At 38.7% G+C, this 26,163-nt stretch overlaps 1 protein-coding gene across 2 annotated transcripts in view; it reads left to right on the plus strand.

The window, feature by feature from the left end:
* Positions 1-26,163, plus strand: part of PIP4K2A (phosphatidylinositol-5-phosphate 4-kinase type 2 alpha) — a 115,232-nt gene that overhangs the window by 17,388 nt on the left and 71,681 nt on the right. Inside the window, exon 1 of one of the 2 annotated variants that reach the window (XM_055706786.1) lies at positions 6,909-6,931. The exons of the other annotated variant lie outside the window; for it this stretch is intronic. Coding sequence (XP_055562761.1) covers positions 6,926-6,931 — 6 coding nt within the window. The 5' untranslated portion in view covers positions 6,909-6,925. Of the gene's footprint in view, positions 1-6,908; positions 6,932-26,163 lie in introns of those variants that run through there. 2 annotated transcript variants of the gene reach the window in all.

Consider the following 26,163-nt stretch of genomic DNA (forward strand, 5'->3'; position numbering starts at 1 on the left):
TCTGCACAATGCTGTTGAGAGCTGTGTATTAGTGCATGTCATGACTGAGCAGTAGACTTGAATGAGGTTTTTGGACAAGAATTTTGGTGCTTGGCTCCAGCATACTTGTAGATAGCATTGGTAGATGCTTGAGAACTTTCATTTTATCTTCATAGATTAGATTTCATACTTGAGTTCAAATCTTGGATGCTAGTTACAGTTTGTTCTCGTTAGGTATCACTGGTGCCTTGCTTTCCTGTGGTTTATTGGCAAAAGGTACCAACATACTTGAAATTTAGGTGACATGATGTCTGACTGTGTACATCTGTAAAATGCAGATATACTGGTGGCATGGTAGGCAGCTAGTTTTTACATGTGCAACAAAACAAAATGGTAAATACTATACCAGAAGTGAAGAACAGCATATTCAAATATATCCTTGTAATTTCAGGGGACTTAAAACACAATCAGGGGATTGGCAGGTGGCCAGGGGCACAGATGGCTTCTGGAACTCTTCCAGCCACTAATGGAGTGTGGATTCTGATTAAATTTAACTGTGGCCACTCAGTCTTGGTCTGCCTATTTCTGTATATGTTAAAATGTATGTTTTTCTAACTATTAATATTTCATTTAAAAATCTATTTTAATTTTCAAAAGCAGCTGTACAGTATCCTCATACGTGGATCCTTCCTATATGCTAAGCACAGTAAAGACTGAAACAACAGAGTGTAAGAGGCTGCAGTCCGCTACATCACATTTTCTAGGGTTATACTAGAAAAACATATTCTAAAAGCTTTAAAAATATTTCTGTGTTGGCAACCTCAGATCCTCCCAAGAAACATAGCAGCATTAGTTATATAAAGTCTGTTATATTGTTGATGTAATTAACTGCTTAAATAAAATCTAATGTAGCAGAATTGTAGTGTGGTAGATGGGGCTTTTGACAAGACTTCAGACTTGTAGTTTGGACACAAGCCTGCTGGCTCAGTTGTCTGCTCATCCATTTTACTACAGCTGAAATAGTTACAAAGAAGTGGAATGATAGGGCAGTCCCTCGTCCTTTGAGGTACGTCAGTGAAGGGAGGAACACGCTAAAGCAAGGTGGTAGGATGAGGTTATTTTAATTTAATTTGGAAGTGATGGGGAATTTCTCAAACTTCAGACCCCAGAGAATAAATACCTAAGAATTACTAGGCTAATGTCAAACACAGGTTTAGTTCTGCAAGTGCATTCCTGTTAAAATAGTTACAAATGCTTTTTACTTCGATACCACTAGCCTAGGAGAAGGGGAAAGATTACTGTGGCATTTGTATGAGTGCTGGTATGATCCTGCGGAGTAGGTGGCTATATATTGGATTAGTTCAGCTCTCTATGTAGCAGTACATTAGGATTTTTTTTTTTTTTGCATTAAAGGTTTGTCAGGTCAAAGAGTCAATCTAATTGAATTCAGGAGTAATACTTTCTCTGGAAAATATCTTAAAACAATTGATGCAAAAACATAACTGCATAAGGGTCCATAAAAAAATAATGGCTATTCCTTGGTAAGTTTCTTGTAAAGAATTGTTGATGAGAAGCCTTCAAATAAGGCTATTATCTGTAAGAGAAATAGAAGTCACCCATCCAAATGATATGAGAAACTCTAGGTTCTTGCTTAGGTGGTTTTTGTTCCCAATTATTAATATATCATTTTACAATACAGTGACATAACTGCAGTGATGTTGTATAGGTAGGTTTTACTGTCTTTGAACTGCCCTTGTCATTCCTTCAATATTGTTAAATTCTGTAATAAAATTTGCAGTGTCTTAGTGTGTTATTACATATGCTGTGTTATTATAGAGGTCTGTGAATTTTAAGTAATGACTTTTTATTTATGGAAAAAATGATGGATCTGATTCATTGTTGTATCTCCCTCTCCAGTCTTACTTTTGGTCCTTGCACTGGTTAGCTTGCAGATTGTTGGAAGTGAACAGGAAGAAGTCTGTTTGTGTAGCAAGGCTTCTGAGTTCCTGCTAAACTTCATGGTGCTTCTGATGTGACTTACCCCGTTATATCTTTAAGCAAGACTCCTGTGTCTTTGCTACACTTTTTTATGCTGAAGAGGTGAACCAAGACTGTATATTGAAGGGAGGCTGTTGTGTGCAGAGTAAGACCTTGACTCTTTCAGAAATGGTAATGTGTATTATGCAGAGGAGCTAGAAAAATTATATGAGACTAAGGGAATTAAAACTAAGGCTAAAGCTAGGGGAGGTAAAACTAGGAAGCTATGTTCTGTCCCTCGCTGAAAAAATGTAAGGTTAAGGGACTTGTTAGTTATCATGATGTGGTGAGCATTAGATAAATTTATTTCAGTGTGTTTTAAAGTCAATGTTCTACTTCTAGTCTGAAGAAATATTGAATACTTGGAAGTCAAGTGTGAATGTCAGCTGGATGTTAAATATGCCAAGTACTAAACCCTTATTTTAAACACTGAAGTTTTTTTTTTTGGGGGTGGGGTGGGAGTAAAGAAATAAAAATTTTATTTTTAGTTAATTTATTAATAATTAATTCTGAACCTTTATTGTTTTGTGGGTAAAACAAAGTCCTGCCTTCACATTCTAGAACTACAAGGTAACCTGTTTTGAAATGCATTAGCCTCATTCTAAGCACCATTATTCTAGAAGCTGATGAGAGAACAAATTCTAAAGCTAATGCAAATTTAATGTTGTGGTGTAAATTAGAGAGATTCATATGTCTCTTGTATAAGTAGTGACACAGTCTGCAGCCTTAGGTACATGTTAGTGGTGGACTTGGCAGTGTTAGGTTAACAGGTAGACTCCATGATTTTAAAGGTTTTTTCCAACCTGAATGCTTCTGTGATTCTAAATGGTTTAATGTCTGTAGCATGCTTGTGTGGATTGTGCTATTCCTACTCAAAATTCTATAAACTTCAACATAAATGCAACAAATAAGTGTCTGTATGTTTTCCTATACTTACAGAAGTAAGTTCTGTGTCTTCCTTCTGTTTGGGAAGATAGGAAGGGAGGGACCCTTTAAAAAGCAAACAAGTAAGAAAAAAACCCCCAACTTTAGCCACAACTTTTTTGGCTATTGCAGTTGGTTTCCTGATGCACTAAGTAATTCTTGGCCTTATGAGCATTCTGTGAGGGTTGGAGTTTCTCCTCTGTGCTGGGATCTGTAGACCTTTGACTTGTGAGAACATCAGTGTATATAGTAGTGTTGAAATAAACACTATTATGCATGTGAGTCTTCTGCTTGAGTTGAAATAGCTACTATGACCCCAGAAGAATTACTGGAAATACATTTCTCCTTGCTGTAACATGTGTGGAACATGCACTTAAAAGTAATATTTGCTTTATAAGGCATCTTAAATAAGACCTTTTATAAATAAAGAACTTTTTACAAGGACTACACTGGAAAATTAAATATTTACCTGTATTCTTCCCAGTATAGCTGTAAAGCTTTTTGCATTGTGTGAATTGTCCCATCTAGTATATAGCAGTACTCTGTATATACATGACATTTACTGCCTGTTGCTGACATTGAGTTACTCAGTGCATGTATCTGACCAAAACAAAACCATTAAGTAATTTGCATATCATAAACCAGCTTCATATTGCTTCCCTAAATTACTGATTTATGCAATATATCCACAGATAAATTTGAAGCAGAGTAATCAGTTTTAAGTGCTATTAGTAAAAATTCCTGAGGTGCATGGGGGCCTCAACTGCAAAGTTGTGTATACGGAACAATGTGTGAAAGGATCAGGTGAAAGATAAGCAGTTACTAATTCCTTTAGGAAACACTTTGGCTCACAATCTGCATCGATCTGATCTGCAAACTTAAATATGGCAAATGTCTGCTAAAAATGGTCTTAAGTCTGCTCCCTCCTGGACTTCTCATCGGTTTAAACCAAGACCTGCTTCTCTATTTTTTAGACCAGTTGTCTGCTGTTGTATGATGCTGAGACTGCAGCAGTCCCTGCTTGAGGCACGGCTAATGAGCGTGTGGCTGCACACTGAGGAGCAGTGCTGCCCTTCTGGGGTCTGCGGCACCCTGCTCAATAGTAGGAATGCCATTAGATTTATATTGGAAGGAAAATGAGATTATCATACTGGCAGGGAGGTGATCTGGGTCTCAGGAGCTGCACAGTGTTGGGCACAAGTGGTTTGACAGTAGTACTTGATTATCAGCCAGTAATTAATGTAAGCAGTTCACCTCAGCTTGAGTTGTTGTGCGCTGACTGCTTCTAGTGCAAGCTGTCGGTTTAGCACTAGCTCTGGTATCTCCCTGCTGTGTTGCAGCCTCTGGCGCTCTTTTGGTTTGGTTTCTGTGATGCACGTTTTTTTGGTTTTAGGGGTTTTTTTACACTATTGATCAGACATACCAGGTTACCAAAAAGGATGATGCAGATATTTTTCATGCCTTTACTAAAGAATTTTGAAAAGAATGGTTGTGTTCATCTGCTTTTGTCAAGTATATTCAGAAATCTTTAACTCTGTATACTAAACCTTTTCTGATTATGAAGGAACTCCTCCAAAAGGAGGAAAGCAAGAGCTTGTCTACTCCCCCTGCCCCGACTCCCACACACTTTCCATACCTGAACCTTTGTACACAGGGATAGCTCCTTGATATATTTTGTCCCCCTCTAGGCTCTGCTTTTGCTGTGTTTCTGCTGGGGAGCCTGACTGGCATCCTCCAAAGCTGCATCTTTAACAGAGAGGAAAATAGGTAGCTTAATTACTTGCCTAGGGAGTAACCCATGGGATTAAAAGTGGAACAGGTTGTATTTTCAGTCTGTCTAGCACCACGTGTGTTTATGAACTGCTGATTTACCTGTATTCTCTTCCAGAGGAAACCTTTCCATTCCCCTACAAAGGGATTTCATTGCCCCCTCCTCCCTAAACTCCTGTATGCTCCAATTTTTGGAGTCGTCATATACTTGAAACAAAAATCCATGTTAGTGCTCCTGTATCTTATCCCACAACTGTAAATTCATCGGTATTTGAAAGCAGACATGTGTTTAGCTTATCTGCAAGAACTTTTTAAACTAAATGTGATAGCATTGAGATAATACTGATGCTTGTAACTAATCATACCTTTGAGCACAAATGCACTGTTCTGTCCTGTCATCTCCTCTTTGAAAACATGTGCTTCCCAGATCAATAGCGTTTCTGTATAAGCGTTTTTGAAGCCTTTTAAACCTAACCTTGATTTAGCATGTGCACCATGTATGATCGATGTAAAGGCTCTGACTGTTCAAAGTGGTTCACAAGTAACTACTGCCATGCACTAGTTTCCTGTAATAGTGTTTGTAAACAAAACAAAGTGTTCTTGTTCGTGAATGGTTTTGTGTAGTTTGTCAATAATTCACATGGACCCTGTCTACAAGGATATGTCAAATTGTTTGAATCTATTGGCATTCATTGAACTACTCCATAGTCTGGTTGATAACGTTGTGGGGTCTGGGTGGGGTGTAATGTTTTAAAAATCATTTTAAAACAATGATTTGGGAATTGTTTTAAATTCACATATAAATTACTTATGTGGAAACTAGATTTATTATAGTGCTGATATCTTGCAGTGAGGGAAGGAGTTGGTGAACAAATAAAGTTCAGCTACCGCTTCCTATATAAAAACAAACAAAAAAACCCAAATAAACCAATCTGGTAGGTATTTAGGAGAGCCAAAAATCTTAACTTTATCAAATCCATGCTTCTGTGTCTTTAGATTATTTTTTTTTTTGGTCCTCCCCTTCTTCTTGGCCTGGGGGTGGGGTGGGTGGGGAAGGGGGCAGGGATGAGATCTATTTTAAGAGTCAATGAAAGTGTCTGCTTGTGTAACACAAATACTGTGAATACAGTGGAGTGGACCAGCTGTGCTTATTACACACTTATCACACAGCATGACTCAAAAAAAAAAATAGACTAGTTCACATTCTTTAAAGGATGATTTAAGCCTTTCTAACCTTTTGTACATCACCGAAGTATCTGGATTCAAAGAGATGCTATTAAAAAAAGATGGGGAAAAAAAGTAACGAGGTGGCTCTTGAGACCTAAATCTCTCAAGGTGACAATGGAGTGTGGTGAAGGAGATGGAGATATAGGACATAGATATCATATCTAAAGCAGAGTGCCAGTGTGTGCCAGCTAGCAAGAAAGTTACAAAAGATCAGCAGAAAGATGGGTAGTATGAAGGAGGTGACTGGAAGCAAGACAGTTGCCTTCAAAACAAACAAATAAAAAAAACAGAAGGAATGTTCAAGTGAGTTAAATAAAAACCATGAGTTTAGTAGTCTAAATGTAGAAACACAATGAAAAGTTTGTGGCTAACAAAAGGCATCAAAAGCGATAATGTTTTCTTCCTGCAGATCATGAGGTTTCCAGACTGCCTGTAGGAATTGCTGATGGTCAGGATGTAAATGGAGCATATGTATTAGATACAGCATTTGCAGAAAAAATGTTTGTGTCCTTGTTCAGTGGGGAGGAAACTGGGGGTGTTCCCATTTCTGAACTGTTCTTTGTGAGGGACTCCTTGACTGGTAGGTCTAACCCAGTAAAGACAAGGAGAGGAGTTTGTGGAAGTAGCTAATAGTCTGTGGGAAAGTGTCAGGACAGGGTGGTATTCACTCTGGTTCTAAAAACTCAGATGAAGTAGCAGAATTGCTGATAGTGGTATGTAAATTCTTCTCTAAATCTACCATGCTACTAGGGATGTAGATAATAGCAGATGTGATGCTAAAACTTAGGTAAGGGAGACTGTGGTACTTGAAAAGGCTCTCTGAAACAGCCTTGTCTAATGTCCGAAACATTCAAATTAGTTGTATTATTTATGCAGATACCCACTGCTTCTGTTCTTTATTGTAGTCTCTGCCTGGGAAAAGTCAATGTGACTTTTGTAAGGAAACCTGCCTTGGAACCTTGTGGAGGCTGTTGGAGGGCCAGTAATCATGTGGGTAAGAGTAATTCAGGTGTATCTAATTTCTGAGGAGATTTTTAGAGGGTCAGTCACTAGCTTTAAAGTGAGATAGACATAGCGTGGGAAGTGAAGGAAGGCCTTTGTGTGGATAAGCAATTCCCTAAAAGATGAAGAACACAGGGTAGAAGCAAATGCTTGGCTGTATCAGTAGAGAAAGTCTCTTCTAGGCAGGACAAAATCCCTCAGTAATCTCATATTTCCCTAAATTACCTGCAAGAGCCCTGGCGACCAGTAGGGAAGAAAGTTAACCGATTATATTGAATTATTTAGGGTAGTAAGGTACAACTGCAAATAGCACAGAAGAGCTTAGAAGACTGAATTTCCAATTCACTTGTCAGGGTAGCTACCTGAAAGTGATGCATTAAGGAGGACAGCTGCAGCTCTGCATATAAAGTGATGGATGCAAAACTAGCCATAACCGTTCAGGAGTGAGGTTTTATTAAATGCTGGTATAATATTAGGAGTCAAACAAGCAATTGTTATAACTAGAAGAGGAATAAAGAGTAAACCAGGAAAGGCTGTGGTGCTGCTGTGTAAATCCAGTTTGCATCCACATTTTGATTGCTATATGTAATCCCCTCCTGCTAAGAGGTATAGTAGAGCTTAAAGCTCAGTTGAGGGCAATGATGATCAAAGACATGGAACAGCTTTCATGTAAAGACTGAAAATCAAGATTTGTCATGCTGGAAAAAAGATAACTGAAGGAGATGTGAAGTTTCAAGTGTCATGAGCTAAACTGTGGACTGGGTAAGATGTGAAAGATGTAGAAACCAGGTTCAAAACAACCAAGCGGTTCTTCATGCAGCAAACTTGAATTTTTAGAGAATATAAGCTAACAATCTTTACATAATCGTCAATCACAAATTACTGTGACATACTATAGACTTGCTGTCTACATTGCAAGAAGAGCACTGAATCTTAAACTATCAAGATGTCTATCAAGGTAGACATGTGCTTTGTCAATGACAATTTATTGCTACTCCAGTTAAAAGTTAATGTATATTTTCTGTATTATTTCTTAAACATCTTACAGCACAGTAGAAACTTAATTGAATTCTTATGATCTTGCTGTAGTGAATTTGAAACAAACCAAATGTAGTGCTACCTTTAATGTTTCTTTTGCTTGCCTTAAAGGCTTTGCCAGCTGATTCTTTGCAGTTTGGTTATGTATTTCATATTTGTATTAAAGCAGTCTTAAAAATACTACTGGTTGAGAGACGTTGCAATATGTAGTTACTTGTATGAGTTCACACAGGGGGTGCTACTCTGATAAAGCTCTGTTCTCTTCATCAGTTTAGCCTGTGAGACATCAATCGATTTTAAGACATTGTACGAAAGGCTCATTACTGTGAGGGATGCAGGTGATAATAAAGACCTGTGTTTGGTCTTTACTTCACCCTCTAATCTTGGTGCTTTCAGTTGTCCACCTGGATAATTGGAATGATGAACCTTACTTTCCCTTGTAAAAAGACAGAGAGACAGAAAGCTCTGCTGAAGGCTTTATTGTTAAGAAGTAAATCTTGCCCTTGGCCTCAGCACACCACTCAGCTAAAATTAGAGATTGTTTCCTTGATTTGAGTAGTGTAATCAGTAGCTAGGGTAATAGCTTTTTTTCGAACACAGGATTTTTATAGTTGGTGAGTTTCAAAACTTTACTGAAGTGTTGCATCATCTGGCAGTGGCGGTGCTTTCTTACATGGACCCCAGGCTTCCCTTTGGTATATTTCTGCTGCTGTTAGTTTCATTTCATTCTCCTTTTTCAAAATGTAACTAAAATCTGGTCTTGCATGGAGTGATATTGTCATTTACTTTGTGTTGAGATGGGTGAGAATGAGTTGCAGTTTCAGTTTTTTCCTGTAACTTTTAGCTGAGGAGATAAATAAAGTACTAATTATGAGAAGTGACCTTTTATCAACATCCAAAGCTGCCACTTGTTCTGTCTGAGTTTTAATGAAAAAATGTAAGGCCGAAGTGAAATAAAGGAATTGCCATGAATGGTCAGAGATGGACACTGTAATCTCTTTACAGTATCTAACAAAACCAGTAAAATGGCTTTGATGCTTTTATTTAGGCTTTAATAGGGCCTGAGTTGAGTTACTAACCTGACTTCTATGACATAAACCATCAAAATATTTAAGGAAAGTAATTAATGATTACTTGCCTCCTTGTGTGATATGTATTTAAAGGCTTTCTCTTCAGTGTAGTCTTGCTATTTATGTGAAAGGGTTTTTATTTATATGCATATTTCAATAAAAGAGGCTTCATGTGATAGCATGGAGTTTACATGCCTTGCATTTCTTATGTTTGTAGTAGGCTTGAGGTTTCTGGATAGTTTGTGATCAGATTCTGTTGCCTTCTTATCATAAAGCACATCTTACGTGCTCTGTAAGACTAGCATTAAAGTTGCTCAGTTAGATTGAGCTTATAGGAAAAAATTACTTAAACTAGAAATTGATATTGCTGGAAGTCAGACATACTTCTCAATACAAAATCTCTTAAACCTCACTGATATTACCATATACAGTCTCAGTTATAAATAAACCTCCATGTATTCTCTGCAGTCTGTCGCTGTAGTTGCTGTGTCTGAGAGAAGATGAGAATGTACTTAATTTTCCCTTGTGTGATAACTTCTCCCTTTTTCTGTGTTTCTTAGTTACTTTTATTTGAAATTCAAACACGTTGCATACACACAGAGGCACTATAAATCCCATTGTATTTTGTCATCTTTGGTTTGCCCTGTAATTTTGCTTTTTAGGGCTGTTTCTGTGAGCAAGCATTCAGTGTCAAAAGTTGTACTGATGGGTCTACAAATTGAATTCAAGACAGGGCTCTTACTTTTTTTTAGTCAACTTGAATCATCTAGATGTACAAAAGGGAAAAATAACTTTGTATCTTCCTTGACTACCTGTAAGTGGAGTTGTTCCTGGCACATCAGGGTGATCAAAGGCATCAGTTGCTTCTGTGAGCTTCTCAGCATCAGGCTTCACCAACATGGACATTGTTCTGTTCCTTGACAAGATGGCAGCATAGTGTATTATTGAAATGTTAAAAGCTGTTCCATTTAGTGGTCCTGAAAAAAGTGCAGTCTGCATTGGCAGACTTTTAATCTGTAGTTTTATCTGAGGATATTTAAAGTGTGTGTTAGAATCCTAAGAGGCTCGTACCTTTCTCTTGCCCCTTAATTGCGTACTTCGTACCCTAAAGCAGTTAATTTGTGGTTGTACAACACCTTTGCCTCACAGAGGGCTGCTGTTGTGTTGTCAGTTGATCACGTTTCTGCTGTTTGTTGTAAATTGCTTTAAGGCTTCCAAGTGTATAAAAACCCGGGCTAGAGTTCTAACACCTGTAGCTTACTCACTCATATGCTGAAATACCTTATTAGGTTCAGTAGCATTAAGTGTTTATAATCATTTACATGTAGGTTTCCACACTACACTTAGAAAAGAATAAGTATGTTTTAGGGGGATGAATAAGAGCAATACTTCTTGGCCAGGGTTACTGGAAGAAGGTGAGATGACAGCTGTATTGACTTGCAATCAGGGAAATGAATACGAAGTGACCTTGTTCCATTTTAAGAGATTGTTAAAGATCAGTAACATTTCTGAAGAGACCCTTTGACAGCTTTTGTTGCACAAATTAATTCAGTTATTCCTGAATTAAGACTGTAACTGTCAGTTTCAAAAAAATTACTGGTGTCTGTATATCACTTAAGTCTATAGGAAGAAAACATTTCCCAGGAGATGGGATAGTTAATCTTTCAAGTATGCGCTGTGAAACAAATGGCTGTCTTGAGGTAGCTGTACAGTAGCAGCAGGAAAGGAAGCTGAATTTTCTTCACCCCCAAGTGCCAGCACATGTGGGAGGGGAGACTGAAACTGCTAAGCCCTAATACCTTGACCTTTCCTCCTACTTACATGTTTAAGTTTTTTAGCCTAGTGTGCTACCTCTTGCCCTTTGACTGCCTGTGTCTGTTCAGTCCTTGTCCATTCCTCTAGTGACCCCAATAAATGTGAATGCATAAGCTTTGTTTTTCTGTCCTGAATTTTGTACTCAAAATTATTTTGTAATACTTGTATTTTACAGTTTGTTAAAATTTCTCAGACATAAGAGGATGTTAGTAAGTTGCCTTAGGGTTTTTCTTAAGCTTCTAAAGACCCATCTTTCATGGAGCTGAGAGGAATCTGGCAGGACTTTCCAGACAGACATGTATACTTCTTATTTTTAATTTGATGTGTGAGTTATGGAAGTAATCTGAAAACTAGCTGGGCAGAATACATCTATACCACTTGCTACATGGGAGTGCATGAGTGATGTCAAGCTGCATTGCTAACCGACCTGATTGTGCTTAAAAAGAGAGATGCTCCCATAAGCTGTTTTAACTCCTTAGAATAGCAGGAAGGTATCCTGTTCCTCCTCCCCGTATGCATGTTTAAGCAGCTCATGAGGAGTGGGCAGAAGGCAGGGGTGTGGAGCTGGAAGCAGGTGGGAGGAGGCAGCAGGAACTTCCCTTTTTGGCCCTGCTTGAGATGTTATATAGGCTCATAAAATGCAGTGAGGCATACTCTTAAAATCCTTACGGATTTTCAAGAATTTAGCACCTTCTGAAGTCTGAACTTAAACTGCTGCTAGAATTTGAAACAAGACGCCTGTCTCTAAAGAATTCTCTCCTTCTTTTCCCATGCATAAATGCAAGAGATTGGAGGAGACAAATGGAGAATAAAATAAAGCTTTGTTGTGATATGGTGCGGTAGAAGGAGTACCAGTTCTGTTTCTCTGGTTAGAGAATCCTATTTGGGTGAAGCTGATCTAGTAGTTCAGTAACAATCAGCCCTGAAAACTGTTGAACTCCTGTACTTAATTCTGATAATTCGAAGGGAAAACATTCTAGTGCAGATTTACTTATCATAATCAAAAAAAGGTGAAAGGAAATAACTTGTACATAGTCTTATCTGATGGCTTCTCTAGGGGGAACACAAGCTTAATTTCATTCCGCAGTACTGGATTGGATAGAATATAGTCACTGGGTGGTGGCTAAAGGGAAAGGGAGGAGATATTGCCAGTCTGATTCCCCAGCAGAACTGACCTCAGTAAGGGGCAAATATTTTTTGGACTTAAAAACATTTTGAGATGTTTAAAAGAAGTGTAAATGTGTTTGAGTCTAAGGAGACAGCTGTTCTTGCATTTTGCACAGGAAGTCTTGAAGAACTAATCAGAGTATGTCCTCACATTAGTTACTGATTGCTGTGTGCTGGGGTGGGAGGGGATGTGGAGAAATATGCTTCTGTTTCAAAATGTGTGTTGAAAACATCAGTTGAATTAAATGAGAAAGGTCAAGTTAGTCCTAAATTTAATGGTACCAACAAATCTTTTAGAAAAAACTCCAAAATTAATTTCTTGGTAATGAAGCAAATTGAGTTACTGTCTTCTGTCCCCCCTTGACACATGTACAAACACACGTGTAGTTTACAAGGTTTGTCTGATGTTATGCATACAACTGCTTTCACTTTGAGATTTTGCTGAGTTAGGAATTTTCACCTTGGTGTTATGTAGTCCAAACACAGCAGTAACAGCTCTAACTGCCCCTCAAAATGAAAACCACCTACGCCTTGTTTAGAGGGGAAACACAAACAACAAAACCTACAAAAATAAAAGAAACTGTAAGGGCTTTGTAGTACCTTGGAACTTTAGTTCTTTAAAGTGCTAGTTCTGTAGCCGAGAGGCAGATGTAAGAGCCAGGTGAGCACTCGTTCCCTGAGGAGCTGATGTGAAGGTGAGCCTCGCCTCTCAGGGCACGCTCTGCCCTCTGTGCCTCCGACCTCAGCAGCATGTGCCCATCTGGTTTTCCAGAGAGATGAAGCATTCAGATGGTTTCTTTCAGTTTTTGGAGGCTGTATGAAATAAATCTGCAAAACATCTCGGTAACATGCAATGAGATAACTCACCTGTTCCGCCCTACTTGTGGTGGCACCAGCAGCTGCCCAGCAGAACTGTTCAGCTGCTGATTTAAAAACAGACAAGCAACAAACCATCAAGTTAATTATTGAATACATGCAGCAAATGTGGCCAGAAGCTCAGGCCTTTTCCTAGTGGAGAGGCTGGGTGGCAAAAGATTAAAGACATTGTTTGAAAAATAAAACAGACTGGTTTTTAAGTAAGTGCTGCTTTAAAACCTGGAAGAAAATAATCATCCTGTTCAAATTCACTTTGGGTTCCTACTACCTACAAAGCAGCATCAACTGGCTAGTTCCATCTGGAAAATGTGAAGACTGAGCATCAATAAGAGCAACATTGTCAGTTCCCAGGTAGATGAAAATAAGATCTGGGGAAAAAAAACTCATTCAGAGATTGACTTTAGCTTCAGACCTCTGTGGGTTATATACTTGGGCTTCCTTCTGCAAACACGTGGGCTAGGTGTTTTAATTTTGCTCTTCTATAAAAACAGATGCCAACAGTGATCCTAGAAACTGGAACTTTCCTATATGATAAGACTTTTTATAAATTAGCAGGAGTTAGTAACTTCAAACCAATGTTGCTGCACTTCAGAATTCAATAGTAATGGATTTTTGTACATCATCGGAGCAAGTAAGGAGCTATTGTGGGTTCTTTCTTTAGATCTTCGTAATAGTGGAAACAATTCTGTTGTCTTGGAAAAAAGACTTTTTGAAGATAGCACTTCTTAACCTCTTGCAACTATACCATTTTAGACACCTATCAAGAGACGATTGCACAAAACAGATGCTGAAGGTCAGTGCTTATGGTAAAACAACAGGGAAGTAAAATGCAGCAAGCAATGGTTGTCAGTTTATCATGGCTTTGCCTGGGATTTGTTTTGGCAGAAGGTATGTGTTTGCCTGATCGCTGGTGCTGCCTCTGTCTTTCCAGCAACAGTTGCCATGAGCTTAGAAGTGTAGCAGTGGAGTCCAAGCTTTAATATTAAAGAAACATTCTTGAACGTGTAAATGGTCATGTAACTTCATTCTGGAGTAGGAGAATTAAGAGCGCAGTATGAGCATAAATACGACTTATTTTCGTTAATAAATTTGTACTCCTATTTGATAGGTGCTCGATTATTATTGGATATAAATACAGTGAGAACCGAAATGGCAGCAAAATAGTGATTCCTATGAGGTGTACCATGGCTTTCATGTAGAAAAAGCCATAGTTTGATTGAAGCGTGGTAGAAAGCATTGTTGTAGAATCGGCTACCTAAGACTTTATCTAGTTTCCAGTTAGATCAATAAGACTAACTGATCCTAATGGAGTTTTGATTCTCACTCTGCCCATTTGCTGATGGGTTTGGGAGCACAAGGGACCTGATTTTCCTCCTATCTCAATGTAAAAATGATTTCTGGCAACTTCTCATCCCAGATCTGATTCTGCTGCCAAACAAACAATTAGCAGCTTTGTCTGGACTGCAGAAGCAAAGAGCAGCTTGGATGTGTTTGCTTTCTTTGAAGCAGAGATGTGAAGGTGCATCCCTGCTGGTCATCCCCCTTGGCTGCCTTGGGAAGGTGGGCTCTCCACTTCAGCCTCTTTTAGATCTGGTGCTCACCAGATCTCCCCACCTAGGCGTGGGGATTTCTCCTGGTACTACAGGAGGTGAAGCGTACTGTTGAAGAATTAAAAAAAAACAAACAAGGTATTTTGTGTAGAGTTTTTAAAATAATTTTTCGAAAACAGATGCCTCTCTAGAAGGAGATGCCAACAGAAGGTATCACCTAATGCCTTCATCCCAGTCAGTTACTCAAGCAAGCAGTCATCTCTTACACAATATGGTTAAAACCCTATTTTGAAATGTTATTTTTAGTGATTGTCTTAATAGGCGATGTGCGCATAGTCTTTCTAAAGTTGAAAGTGTTAGTGCCAGTAACTACAGTAATTGAAATTTGAAAGTAGTATATGCTTATTTCTTCAAATTTTAAAGATCAGAGTACTAAACTGGAATAAGAGCTCATTTACAGTAATTAGCTTGATCCAAACTTCAGACTGTTAAAATTAGCTTTGCCTGGCAGAGACCTATTTTGTAGGTGTTGAGGACTTTTTTTTTTTAATTTAAGCTTATTTAGCGAAGTAATTTAAAGTTCTGAGAGTTCTTTTTCTTGCTCCACGTGTGGATAAAACTGAGGTATAAGAGTAAAATATGCTACTTCAAAAATCTTGAAAGATGGTGATTAGAGGTAATCAGATTGGATAGCAAAGCACAGATAACTTAAAAAAAGCAGCTTTGCTGAAGTCATTAAGGTATAGTTAAGACTGTTTAAGCAGTTATCTTTAGCTGGTATACATTTTTAAACTTTTCTTTTTCAGTATGTTATACACATTCTGAATTAAAAAGCTGCGTTCTTTATAAGTAATTGTTAACTGTCATTTTCTAATATTCTGAAAAGCCAAGGAAGTCTTAGTTTCTCTGTGCTCCACAGGTTTGTGTGCCTACATGCACTCTTATTATGCCATTAAAAAATAATTTAGCCACTGGTAAATGAAAATGATAGTTACAATTCAAGCATTAAGATCAATATGTATAGTATAAGTCAAGGGATTTTTGATGCAGGTGATGCATTCCTTCATGTTATACCTGTGGTCCTTGTTTTTTTCAATTTTATTTTACTCAATAGAGGTCTTCTGTTGTGAAACAGGTACTTCCTCTGACCTGTTACTGTTTTATTACCAAATAACAACTTCAAAACTTCAGATGGTTAGTTGTAACATCCCAAATACGGTTTTTCAGATGGAAATAGTGTATATGTACTATTGGGGATTTCTATGTAGAGGCAAAAGGAGGAAAACCAAAGTGTGTTGTGTTTTCTGTCTCCTTCCTGTAGCAAAACTAGACCACAGAAAAGTTTGAAGATCTCTTAGAGACCTAATCCTTTAAGCTCATCTAGGCATGAACTCTGTGGTCATTTGAAAAAGCTGTGGAATCATAGAGTTTTGTAACAGAAACATTAAGATTGATACAAATGCATATGAATAAGATACCTGTCTGGTAAGGATGGTGGAAAATTGCAGAACGAAGTGTTAAAAAAATGGCCTGTGGTGATAACAGAGGTCACCATTCCTAGCCATAAAATGTGAGGAATGTGGTATTTATGTCAAGACCAAAAGTCTGAAGGCCCTGATGATGATGCAGCCTAGCTCTTAGCCCTAGGAGAGCGGTAATGAAGCTGTAGGCACACCCTGTGTGCTCTCCCTGTTCCTCTTAGCTGGGGAGGAAAACCAAATAATGGGCATGCAGCCCGATTTAATTTATGTAAACTGAAGTTAAAGTGATGTTGAGGCAACAGACCACCCAGTATCAATTAGTGACTCCTAAAGGATGTAAAAAAAGTCAGCCTAAAATTAAGTTTTATCACCAGTTTGGGACCCCAAAAATGTTAGGAGGACAAGACTAGTCTGTTTCCCTCTGTGACAAAACTGTGTGGTGGACACAACGTCTTGGTACTTGGGATTATGTGGGAGTGAGCAAGTGAAATCTGAGTGTGTGAAGTTGTAAAATCAACTTGCTGGTGTGGTGATGTGTGGTTTTGGTTGTGGTGGGTTTTTTTTTCCTGTAAAATCTTGTACTGGGCTGTATGGTGCTAATTTCCTTACAGAAGTGTTCTGGAAGATGGTGAATGTATAACTTCTATTTTATTGTTGTTGTTCAGCTGAAGTTGTCAGGGAAATTTAAGACATCCCTACCCTTTTAAGTGTGAATAAAGTATCAAACATCTTTAGTTATGAAATCCAACTTTCTGCAAGCAGGGTGGTGGGTAGGAGGGTATCGAAGATCTCCATAGGCTTTATTAGACAAAAAGGAAAATTATCCTACATTTTGGGTTCTTTGTCATGCAGGTAGTACATGCAAGGAAGTATGTGTCCTGTGGGAGAAGCTAAGATTCTTCTCTGGGACTTGTTAAGATACTCCTACTAATAACTTGTAAGTATTCATGACCCTTGTCCATGCTGCATCTTCTCTGCCATCCTCATCTAGGGATGGGCTATGCTAATGTGCCTGGTGAATCTTCTTGAACCTTCAAAATTCGTCTTAGTAGCACTTACGATGATGAACTGAGGTTAAGAGCATCTTCTAAGTTGTTGCCAGAGTATGTTAGCTCTGAAAGGTCTCTGGGGAGCAATTTGCAATAAAGCGTTTGAGGGCTCTTGCGTCTTCTCTAAGTGGTATACTTTGGCCCTTGTGGTTGTAGCATTATATGAGCCTACTGAAAGCAATGGTGAGCACCAAGTGGCATAATAAAGATATGCCAGATATGTGCTGGCATATGAAGCTGCCACATTAAATTGTAAAATCATTAAAGCTTCAACCTCCAAAAAAAAAAAAGCTCTAATTTGTGGAGGGGAGGAGGAGGGGTGGTTCTTGATGGATCAGTGAGCAAACGCTAACTGTGGACCTGCATTTCCAAGACACTTATATGACCAAATATAAGAACAGGGAGGAAGGAGAGATGTACCTCTTCCAAGAAAATGCATGTTCTTTTTCTAGCTAAAAGCAAAGACTTAATAATATTTTTTAATACTTTTGTGTAACCAAAAAAGCTTTTTACTATAGCAGGTTTTAAGTATGTAAAGATGGTTTATGAACATAGCTAATTGTTCATGATTGATTGAACACAACTAATTCTTACTTGTTTGTCATCACTATGACTGAGAAAGGAAAAGAAAAAAAATCCAAAATTCTCTAACAAAACCATTGGACATTGTTCTGTACAACCCTCGGAAAGTTTTAAGTTCTGTTTCCTCATATTAATAAGGCATTTTTAATAAAAAAAATCTGAAAGACCATAGAGCTGGTTTATCAAACTACTTTTCTACCTGTGTTGACTCATGTGATCATTATTCAGTACAGATGTTTGGTCTGCAGGTGAAGCTGGACTTGTGCTAACCACTGCAGGTCAGGTCAGTGTGCTGCTGCACATGCCCAAGTTCAGCCACTGTATCCTAGGGGGAAGGAACTGGTGCAGACTGGTTAGTGGTGGTGGGGTTTAATATATTAAATTCCCATAAGATATACATTTTAATCCACATGCGTTAGAACGTAAAAAGTAGAAGGTTTAAGTCATGTTGGCAATGCCTATTGACCGGGTGTTTCTGAATGGAAATTTTACATTGTAACACCAGTGTCATATTCTATTCTATTTTCTCAGCTGAGTTTTACTGAAAAAATCTTGTTCATACAGGGTAGTTCTTATGACAGCATCTGACTCAAGGTTTGGATTGTGGTGGGTTTTTTTTTTTCCTGTAACTAGGAAAGGGTCAGACTGTATGGTGGTGCTATTTAGGATTAGAATCACTTTACACTGGAATTTGCCATTTTGGACTGGAGGATTACAGTTCTGTATGGTTGCCCTTAAAGCATTTTAATCAGATTTTGTTATTGACTGTTCATAGTGCATGTTTTTGAGCCATTAAAAGGAAGTTGATTTTCATATTTTTCTTACAGTGGACAATTTAGATTAAAATAATGTTGCAGGAGTTTTAAATGGATCATAAATAATAGCTGTAAAAACTTTATTGTGCCTCCTTTTTGAAATGCTTTTTGCAAGTGATGAATGTTTAGAGAAACATCCTTCTGTGACAGGAGAATTGGAAGAAATCTAGCTTACAGAACAGGACTTAAATATTTTAACGCACAAATTAGTCTAGCTCCTACAGTTGCTTCTGTAGTGATGGAAAAAGAGCAGAAACTGGAAAAGCCTGACTGTGTTTATGCAGCCTCAGAGCGCTCTGTGTGACAGTTAATGACACCGTGTTCCTCCCGAGATGGGAATGGCTAGTACAGATAGACTATGATGGAAAAAACATCCTTGTGTAAGGAGGCAATTGAACATTTTGCGAAAGAATTCAAACTGACAATTTCTATTGAAATCTCATTTTAAACCCTAAATATTGCGGCCACAGAGGAAACAATGGTGAGCCAGTTGTAGCATAACCTCTACTCAATAAGTTAATTGTTTGTTAGAGCATAATGATTTGTTCACAGGTTTCTGTGGAAACTTAAAAACATAGGGAATATGAAATTCAGAGTTAAATAGTTTATAGAGACTTGAAGTGCAATGGAACATCAGTTACTGCTTACTCAGAGAATGGATGCTGTCCTTCAAGAGAATTTGTTTCCGCAGTAAATAGCATGGGTTCCTGCAACAAGAATTGATGCTGCTACGGTGGCACATGTGGGACAGCACGGGAATGGAGTGGAAGATATCAGATTTATGGGACAGGTGATCACATCACACACTCACTCTGCCCCTTCAAACACCTCCAGAAAGAAAAGAATGAGCTGTTGCTGGACGCAAAGCTTGCTGCCCAGCTGTCCTTAATGAAATGGTTCTTACTTATATGACATACCACAGTTAGTAGATCAGTTTGCAGTCCTGGTAGTGGGTTGAATTCATGCTCTCTATCCTAAATATCTACTATAATCAGAAAAGGATGTTAGTAATTGTTCTGTTACCTGGTTGTGGCTACTTCTGAATTATGTGTAGGATAAGGTTTTCTTACCCTTTCTTAAGCATCTCTAAGATAGAGATTGCTTAGCAACAAGCACCTGAGAAACTTACTGCAAAGCTCTGTGCTTGAAACAGCATGCCATTCCCAATTTCAGTTTCCTTAGGGGTCAAAAATGCCAGTTAACCAAATGGTAATCACAGTAATGATGTTATCTGTCCTGCTTTCTCCTTCCTCATGAAGCTTTATCAGTGAGGGGTTTAAAAGTTTTTCTATGTGAAGTCAGGAAAAAAAAAGTCTGTTAATCTGTTTACCTGAAGCTAGTTAATGTAATAGTTTCTATCAGAAAAAGTGTAATTGATGGGTCTTGTTCCTTCTGTAAATACTTCTCTGTTCTTCCTCCTTACCACGTGTCTCCTGCTAGATAATAAAATACGGGATACAACGAGGGAGAGAGAAGTTTGTTGACTGTGCTTCCCCTCCTTTTTTTCCTTCCTTGCATTTTTTATACACTTGCGTGGCCTTGGTCCCCCCTTTCATTTTCTTAACACAATGGGCTTTTTGGTTGTTTTTCTTCTGTGTGTATATAATAAATGTTTATTTTATATTGTCTTTAAATATTGAAAAGTTAAGTAACCTTAGAGTGCTGTGAGCCCAAATGAATTAAACTTTATTGGCAACACAGTTACTGTGTTGAAGGAGTAAAGGCAGTTCAGAGCTTCAGCATAAGAACTGCCACCTCCCAAAGATCCATGTAGGCCACATTCTGCAGAAAATTATGCATGTTGAGGAAGAGGATGTAAATGAAAAAGGATATTGTTCCCATTACTGGCAGTAGATGTTCTAGGAGTGAATTTGTTTTCCTGAGAAGGACCTGGCTCTGTAGCAGTAGCTTGCATTGTAGCAGGAGGTGTTCCATTGCAGCAGAGTTCAGTCTTTGCACCTTCACCTGAGTAATCCTTCATAAGATTTTTCCCTTCATATTCTAAGATACATTTGCGATAACATGGAGTTATAATTGATTGAGTGCAGGCAGACCTCAGGAGTTTCAAGCCTCTGGGTTTCTTGTCATGAATTGCTATTCTTCCATACGCTTGTATCACAGTCTGTAAGAATTGGTTTATTAACATGATACAAATAAATACATGTAAAGAAATTTCTTTAGTCATCTGGTTGCAGAGCATAAGTAGAGCCTCCAAAGACAAAAGGTGGAATGCTGAAGCATATGAGGGCTGCTAGTGAGCTGTAAAGTTGCACAGAAAAACAGGTAATGCTCCTTTAAAATGGTAATTTTCTGCGCTTTTTTTTCCATAGAATTGTTTGGAAAATGTGATGGCTTGATCAAGCACCAGAACACACAAAATACACCTCAGTTTTTATGGGTTGAATGATGTAACAAAATAGCAAATTCAGTAGTGTCGATGAAAAAATCCTATGCAAGCTCAGTCATCTTCCTAAGAAATATTGAGTCATTCCTGTTGCAGTATCTTTCTCTTTTAAACTATGTGCATCTTTGTAAGAGAAGCATCTACAGCTGATATGACAACAAGTGGTTAGCAATTAAATGGATCCTTTGATTTCTACTGTGCTGTCAGCTGATGACAGGTGGTGTGAAACAGAACAGGGATTCTTGTGGTATTGTGTGATGTCTACAGCTCAGGATTGTGCAGAGGGGAAGAAAAATGCTCCTTGCCATTCTGGCACTGTGCAGCAGCTGATCAGAGCAGCATAGTCTGCTTCTGTTAGCCTACGCTCATCTCTGATGCTTTAAACAAAAGAAGTCATTGCATCTTTCTAAGGCAGTTTCTGAATATCATCATTGTACTTGTCGTGATTCACTTTTCTTGCTGTACCTAGACTAGTCTCAAGAGAATGGAAAGGCAAGTGGCAGTCATCCTGGCCGTTTCAAAAAAATTCCAGCAGCTTGCAGCGCTCAGTGGTGTGGGAGTTAATCTCCTGAAACTGCCCTCATCTAGCAGCCTCCTGTGAGCTGCACAAGCCACTGCATTCTCCTTGTCATCAGTACTGTAGGAGGAATAGCAGTCTCATCTGTAGTAATCTTAGAGGTTTGGAAAATCATTTTCTCCCCAGAAGAAAAGAAAAGAAAAAAAATTGATCAAATTCTAAATAGCCCATAGCTTTCTCTGAGCGGTGGCTAGCTGCTACCGTGTTGTATTGTGCTCACCAGTAATTCACCCAAAGGGTGGTGGGGCTGGGGTAAGCGCTGAAAAGCCTGGGATACCCAGCTACAGTGGTGATGGGGCTTCAGGAAGGAATAAAGAAATTTCCTCCATGTGGAAGGAATGATTCATGTAACGAACAGTCAGCCTCTTACATTTTATGTGCCTAGTTTTTCTTATAAAACAGAAATTGTGTGAAGAAGCTTCAGAAGCTATATTAATTTCACTTAACAGCTATTTGGTGAGACAGGACAAAAAACAGGTCTGCAGTATTTTGTTATATTGCCTGCTCCGAATTTCATAAACTGCGCTTCAATACGGATGTATTAAAAGCTGTAAAAGGCAGCATTTCTAGATCTTCTGCTTCCTGTTTATCAGGCACTGGTTTGAAAGGGTGTATTGAGTGAAATGTAGTCAGCCCCTACAGTCCTGTACTACATCTACTCTAGTCCCCATCTGCAGACAAAGGAAGAGTATTTTCTGGTGTGATTTTACTATTTATGTTTTTAGATAGATCTACATTACTTTGAAATTTGTGCGATTATTTGTGTAAAGCTTGGCATTTGTTCCTTTTTAAGAAAAAGTCTTCAAACCTTCAATTCAGTCATTGCAGCTGTTTTGCTGCAGCACCATATAGTTCCTGAAATCCACAGCAGGGATGTGTCAAAGTCAGGAGCTGGTGGAGTATGTGCCACTGTGCTCCAGAAGGCTTGCACAAATGAGCTTATCTTCTCTAGCAATTCTGAAGAAATTTGCCTTGAATTCATGCTAGTTTTCTCACTGATCTCCAAAAAATCTAATACCATTTGTATACAAGAGAAACTCCTATTGAAAAGACAAAACAAGAGGGAATTAACTGAGAATAAAATAACTTGTTAGGAAAGTCCACTGCAAGTTTCTTATATCTGTTTGCAGTGACAAGTATTTATTGTGAGAATAAAACTGTGGTTTCAAGGTCTTGAGTGGGGGGAGGGCAGGGGATTTGTTGTTTTTGTTGATGTGCTAAAATAATGAAATATCAATAGTTGAAGGCAGACTTTACTTTCTATTATTCTCCTAGTTCCTTTTGCTTTGAGATTACCGTAGCAGTGGAACATCACATCCAGCCCAAAGACTTCTCCTTGCTTGGTTAGGAATTCCTACTACAGTTACAGACAACTGCATCTGCGTTCTTATTGACAGTGGTGTTAGTAACTTGGACTGATCTGTTGCTACTGCTAGTAGTGTGACATCAGGAGCAAGGCATAGTTCTGTGCTTACTAGAAATACAGCTTTATAGCTCCTGGAGTGGGTTTTGTAGCCTGTGCAGGGCTCTTAAGTGGCAGAGTTTCACTGTTGTGCATGCGTGGACTCCTGTTGCATCTGTCTAGACCTAAGTAAAATTTCAGGTCTGATAAGGTCGAAATCACTTACATGTATGTTCTCAGCTTTGCAGCTTGCTTCCCTCAAGTGCTGCTGGAGTAAACGTGAAAAACTTGCCTTGTGTTTCCATATCATTTTGGAGACCTGCTTCAGATTGTTTTGTGGGATCTGAGCCACCTGGGACTGGGGGCTTTTAATGTGTTTTTATGTTTCATGTTGGGGCATACTTTTAAACACATTTTTAAACTTACAGGAAGATTAGTCTTGTAATTACATATAGGGTTTTTCAGTTTTCCAGAAATCAGACTCCCTGATTTCACTGTATTTTTCAGGAAAATAGGGGTAGCTTACTACTCAATAGTCTGCAGTTCCATACTGTTCAGTGTTACAGTGTCTTAAAACACTAAGCAGTGAGACATAACTGTGCAGCAAAACCTGCTTTTCCGAGTACTAATCATGCATTATGGTTATACTGTAGGTAGTATAATGGGAGTTGCTACATGAGTTAGTACCAACCAGTAGATGTGATGGTTCATAAAGATTTTTGGTTTACATTTTCTCAGATAAACATAGCTTATCTAAAGAAGTAAAGCAAAAAATAGAATGTACCCCACAGAGAGCACTAAATACCCCTGTTTAAGCAGGTTATAGAGTGATTTGATGGAAACATTTATTTTTCTTCAGGGTTTTTTTTTTTTAACATAGAGGAGAAGCATCCCTGTTTCCTCTTTAACCAGATACCTCAGAATGATCAGATACTAGAACCTATTGCTAGCATAGTGATACATGATGGTGTGAGAAGACTTAGTGTTATGAATTGAGTGTTTGAAAGCTCTAAGCAGATCTCAGCAAGCTTCTGGAGCTTCAGAAAATTGTGGCATGTGCTGTGTCATTTGCTTTTTTATAACTGTGGTTTGAAAAATTAGACTGTCACAGTCCTGTCCCATCTGTCTCTGGACAAAGTCCTCTTCAATTTGAGGCAAGACACTAGTTTTTGGATCCAGTTGATTACTTGACACCAGAAATAAATTAATGAAAAGTTTTGATATGGACAGAAGAATTACCACAGGGTTATGCTGTGGAGCGCTCAGGATAAAATACTGTACAGCAGTATAATACTCTGCTTAATTCACTGCTTGCTGTCGTGCTGTGTGTCATCCCATCCTCTCATGCTGGCTTCAGTGCTGATGTGGCACAGTGGTGAGCCATTTCAGCCTGTTAACTTACTGAAAGGAGAAGGGAAAACCACGGTAGTTCTTCCTGTGGCTCAGCAAGAGCAAAGTACCTGCTGGGGCTTGGCTGGGAGCGAGGAGGAGAAGGGGAGAAGCACAGAGCAGGGATGCACCAGTATCAGCTTGGGCTGTTTGTAGCTCCCCCTCCTTAGTCAGCACAGGCCCAAAAAAAATTCCTTGATGTTAGTTGCAACAAATAACTTGTATGGAAAGTGGTTTTCAGGAAAAAGTGAAAGGACATTTGGAGGCCCCTTTGCCATTTCTTCTTACTGAAGCTTTATAATTTTTGTTGTTCAGCTTATAGAAAAGCAGTTAAATTTAATTCAGAAAGAGCTGACTTAGCTCTTCCTTGCAATAAGATGATTTGGGTCAGAAAAGATTGGAACAAGAATAATACTTCTCTCTGTTGAATTTGCAGTTCTTTACTTACAATGCAGAATTGCCATTTTACCTGTATTATTGGTCAGTCCCCTTCTAGTTTCCTTTCCAAATCTCTTGCGTATGTAAGGCCAGGTAACCTTCTTCTGTTAGTTTTCGAAATGTGCAAACTACAAAGATACTTGGGCAGATGATGTGCCTGGAACAACTTCCAAAAATTCCAGTAATTCTGTAATTCCAAAATAAAGTCATTCCAAAAATAGATGTTTTGTGTTGAGCATCACACTGATACCTTGGGTTTTGCCTAGATTTTTTTTGTGTGCTTTCTTCCTTCTGCTTTCTCTTTCATTCAGTTTTTCTACAGTTTTTTGCTTTTCCTGTTAACCCGTTAATGTCAGTGGGAATATCTATTAAGTTGCTGTAATTCAAATACTGCAGCCTGAATGTTATTCTCTTGGATACAGGGAAGACAATCACCAGGTGAGTTTGAATCACCTTTTTATTTCAGTGGGTTTATGAGGGAACGCCATAGGGTCATTGCAGATAGTTTTGATCCATACCTTTGGGACAGAAGGACAGTCAAGCCTGTGAACCTCAGTGCAGGGGCTTCCAACATGATGACTGTATCCTGTCTGGTATTGGGAGACACCAGTGCCTGCTGCGTTTTGGTTGAGACACTCATGGATACAGTTGTGTTGAACTCAGAAACATAGTTACATCAAGCTCAGAAACACTCAGGGTGTCTTTAGCACTGTTTTGTGCCTGAGGACCTAACTTCAAGCTCCAGTCAAAGGCACCTTTACTTCAAATGCCTTGCCTTTAAAATATCTGTCCTACATTGTACCTTTCATACAGTATTAGTTTGTCTTGAAACTGACTGTCGACATCAGCGTTAATTCTACTGTGCAAAAAACTGTGACTTTTCCCCCCCTGCTAGAGAAAACCACTGTTTTGTTCTTTTCTTTCTGTTCTAAAGGCTCTGGCTTGTTTATCTTGAATCCAGTGTCTTGCTGTGGCAGAGGGAGGGGAAAGCTACACACAAAAAAAACCTGCTGTGACACTAGTTTAATCTGTTCCACTTTCCTTGGTTACTGGTGGTTCAGCAGAAAAGCAAGAGATTATTTTGAAAGAGACCCTGACAAGTATTTTAAAAAAAGACACCGTTGCGATGAGTCCCCATTCTTGAGTGCCAAAAAGCATTTGTGAGGAATCTTTCTTCTGACTGTAAACTCTTGCATGTTTTCCATAATAATTGCTCACTTATCTGGATTATGTCCGCACCAGGTATTTGTCGCACCCTGTCCAGAGCTTCCTACAGAGTACAGTTTGGGAGGGAGGAGGATGAGGAAGTCAAGGTGTTTGAACTTAAATCCTGCTTTGCTCGAAGGCAGATCTTTACTGGAGGTGTAACACTGGGAGGTGTGTGACCGTGCGTTGTGAACAACTTCCTCCTGGGATTGCTCTGGTCTTCTCAGAGCAGATCCAGCCTGTAATCAGTTAAATATTTACATTGCACATAGAAACTATCTTTAGGACTTTATCATTGTTACACACTTCCTTTTCTGTTAGATTTCTGTTCTGGAAGGTGAGTGTGTTTCGGTTTTTCCAGGAAA

Source organism: Falco cherrug, chromosome 4 (genome assembly GCF_023634085.1).
Source record: "Falco cherrug isolate bFalChe1 chromosome 4, bFalChe1.pri, whole genome shotgun sequence".
Classification (NCBI taxonomy): Eukaryota; Metazoa; Chordata; class Aves; order Falconiformes; family Falconidae; genus Falco; species Falco cherrug.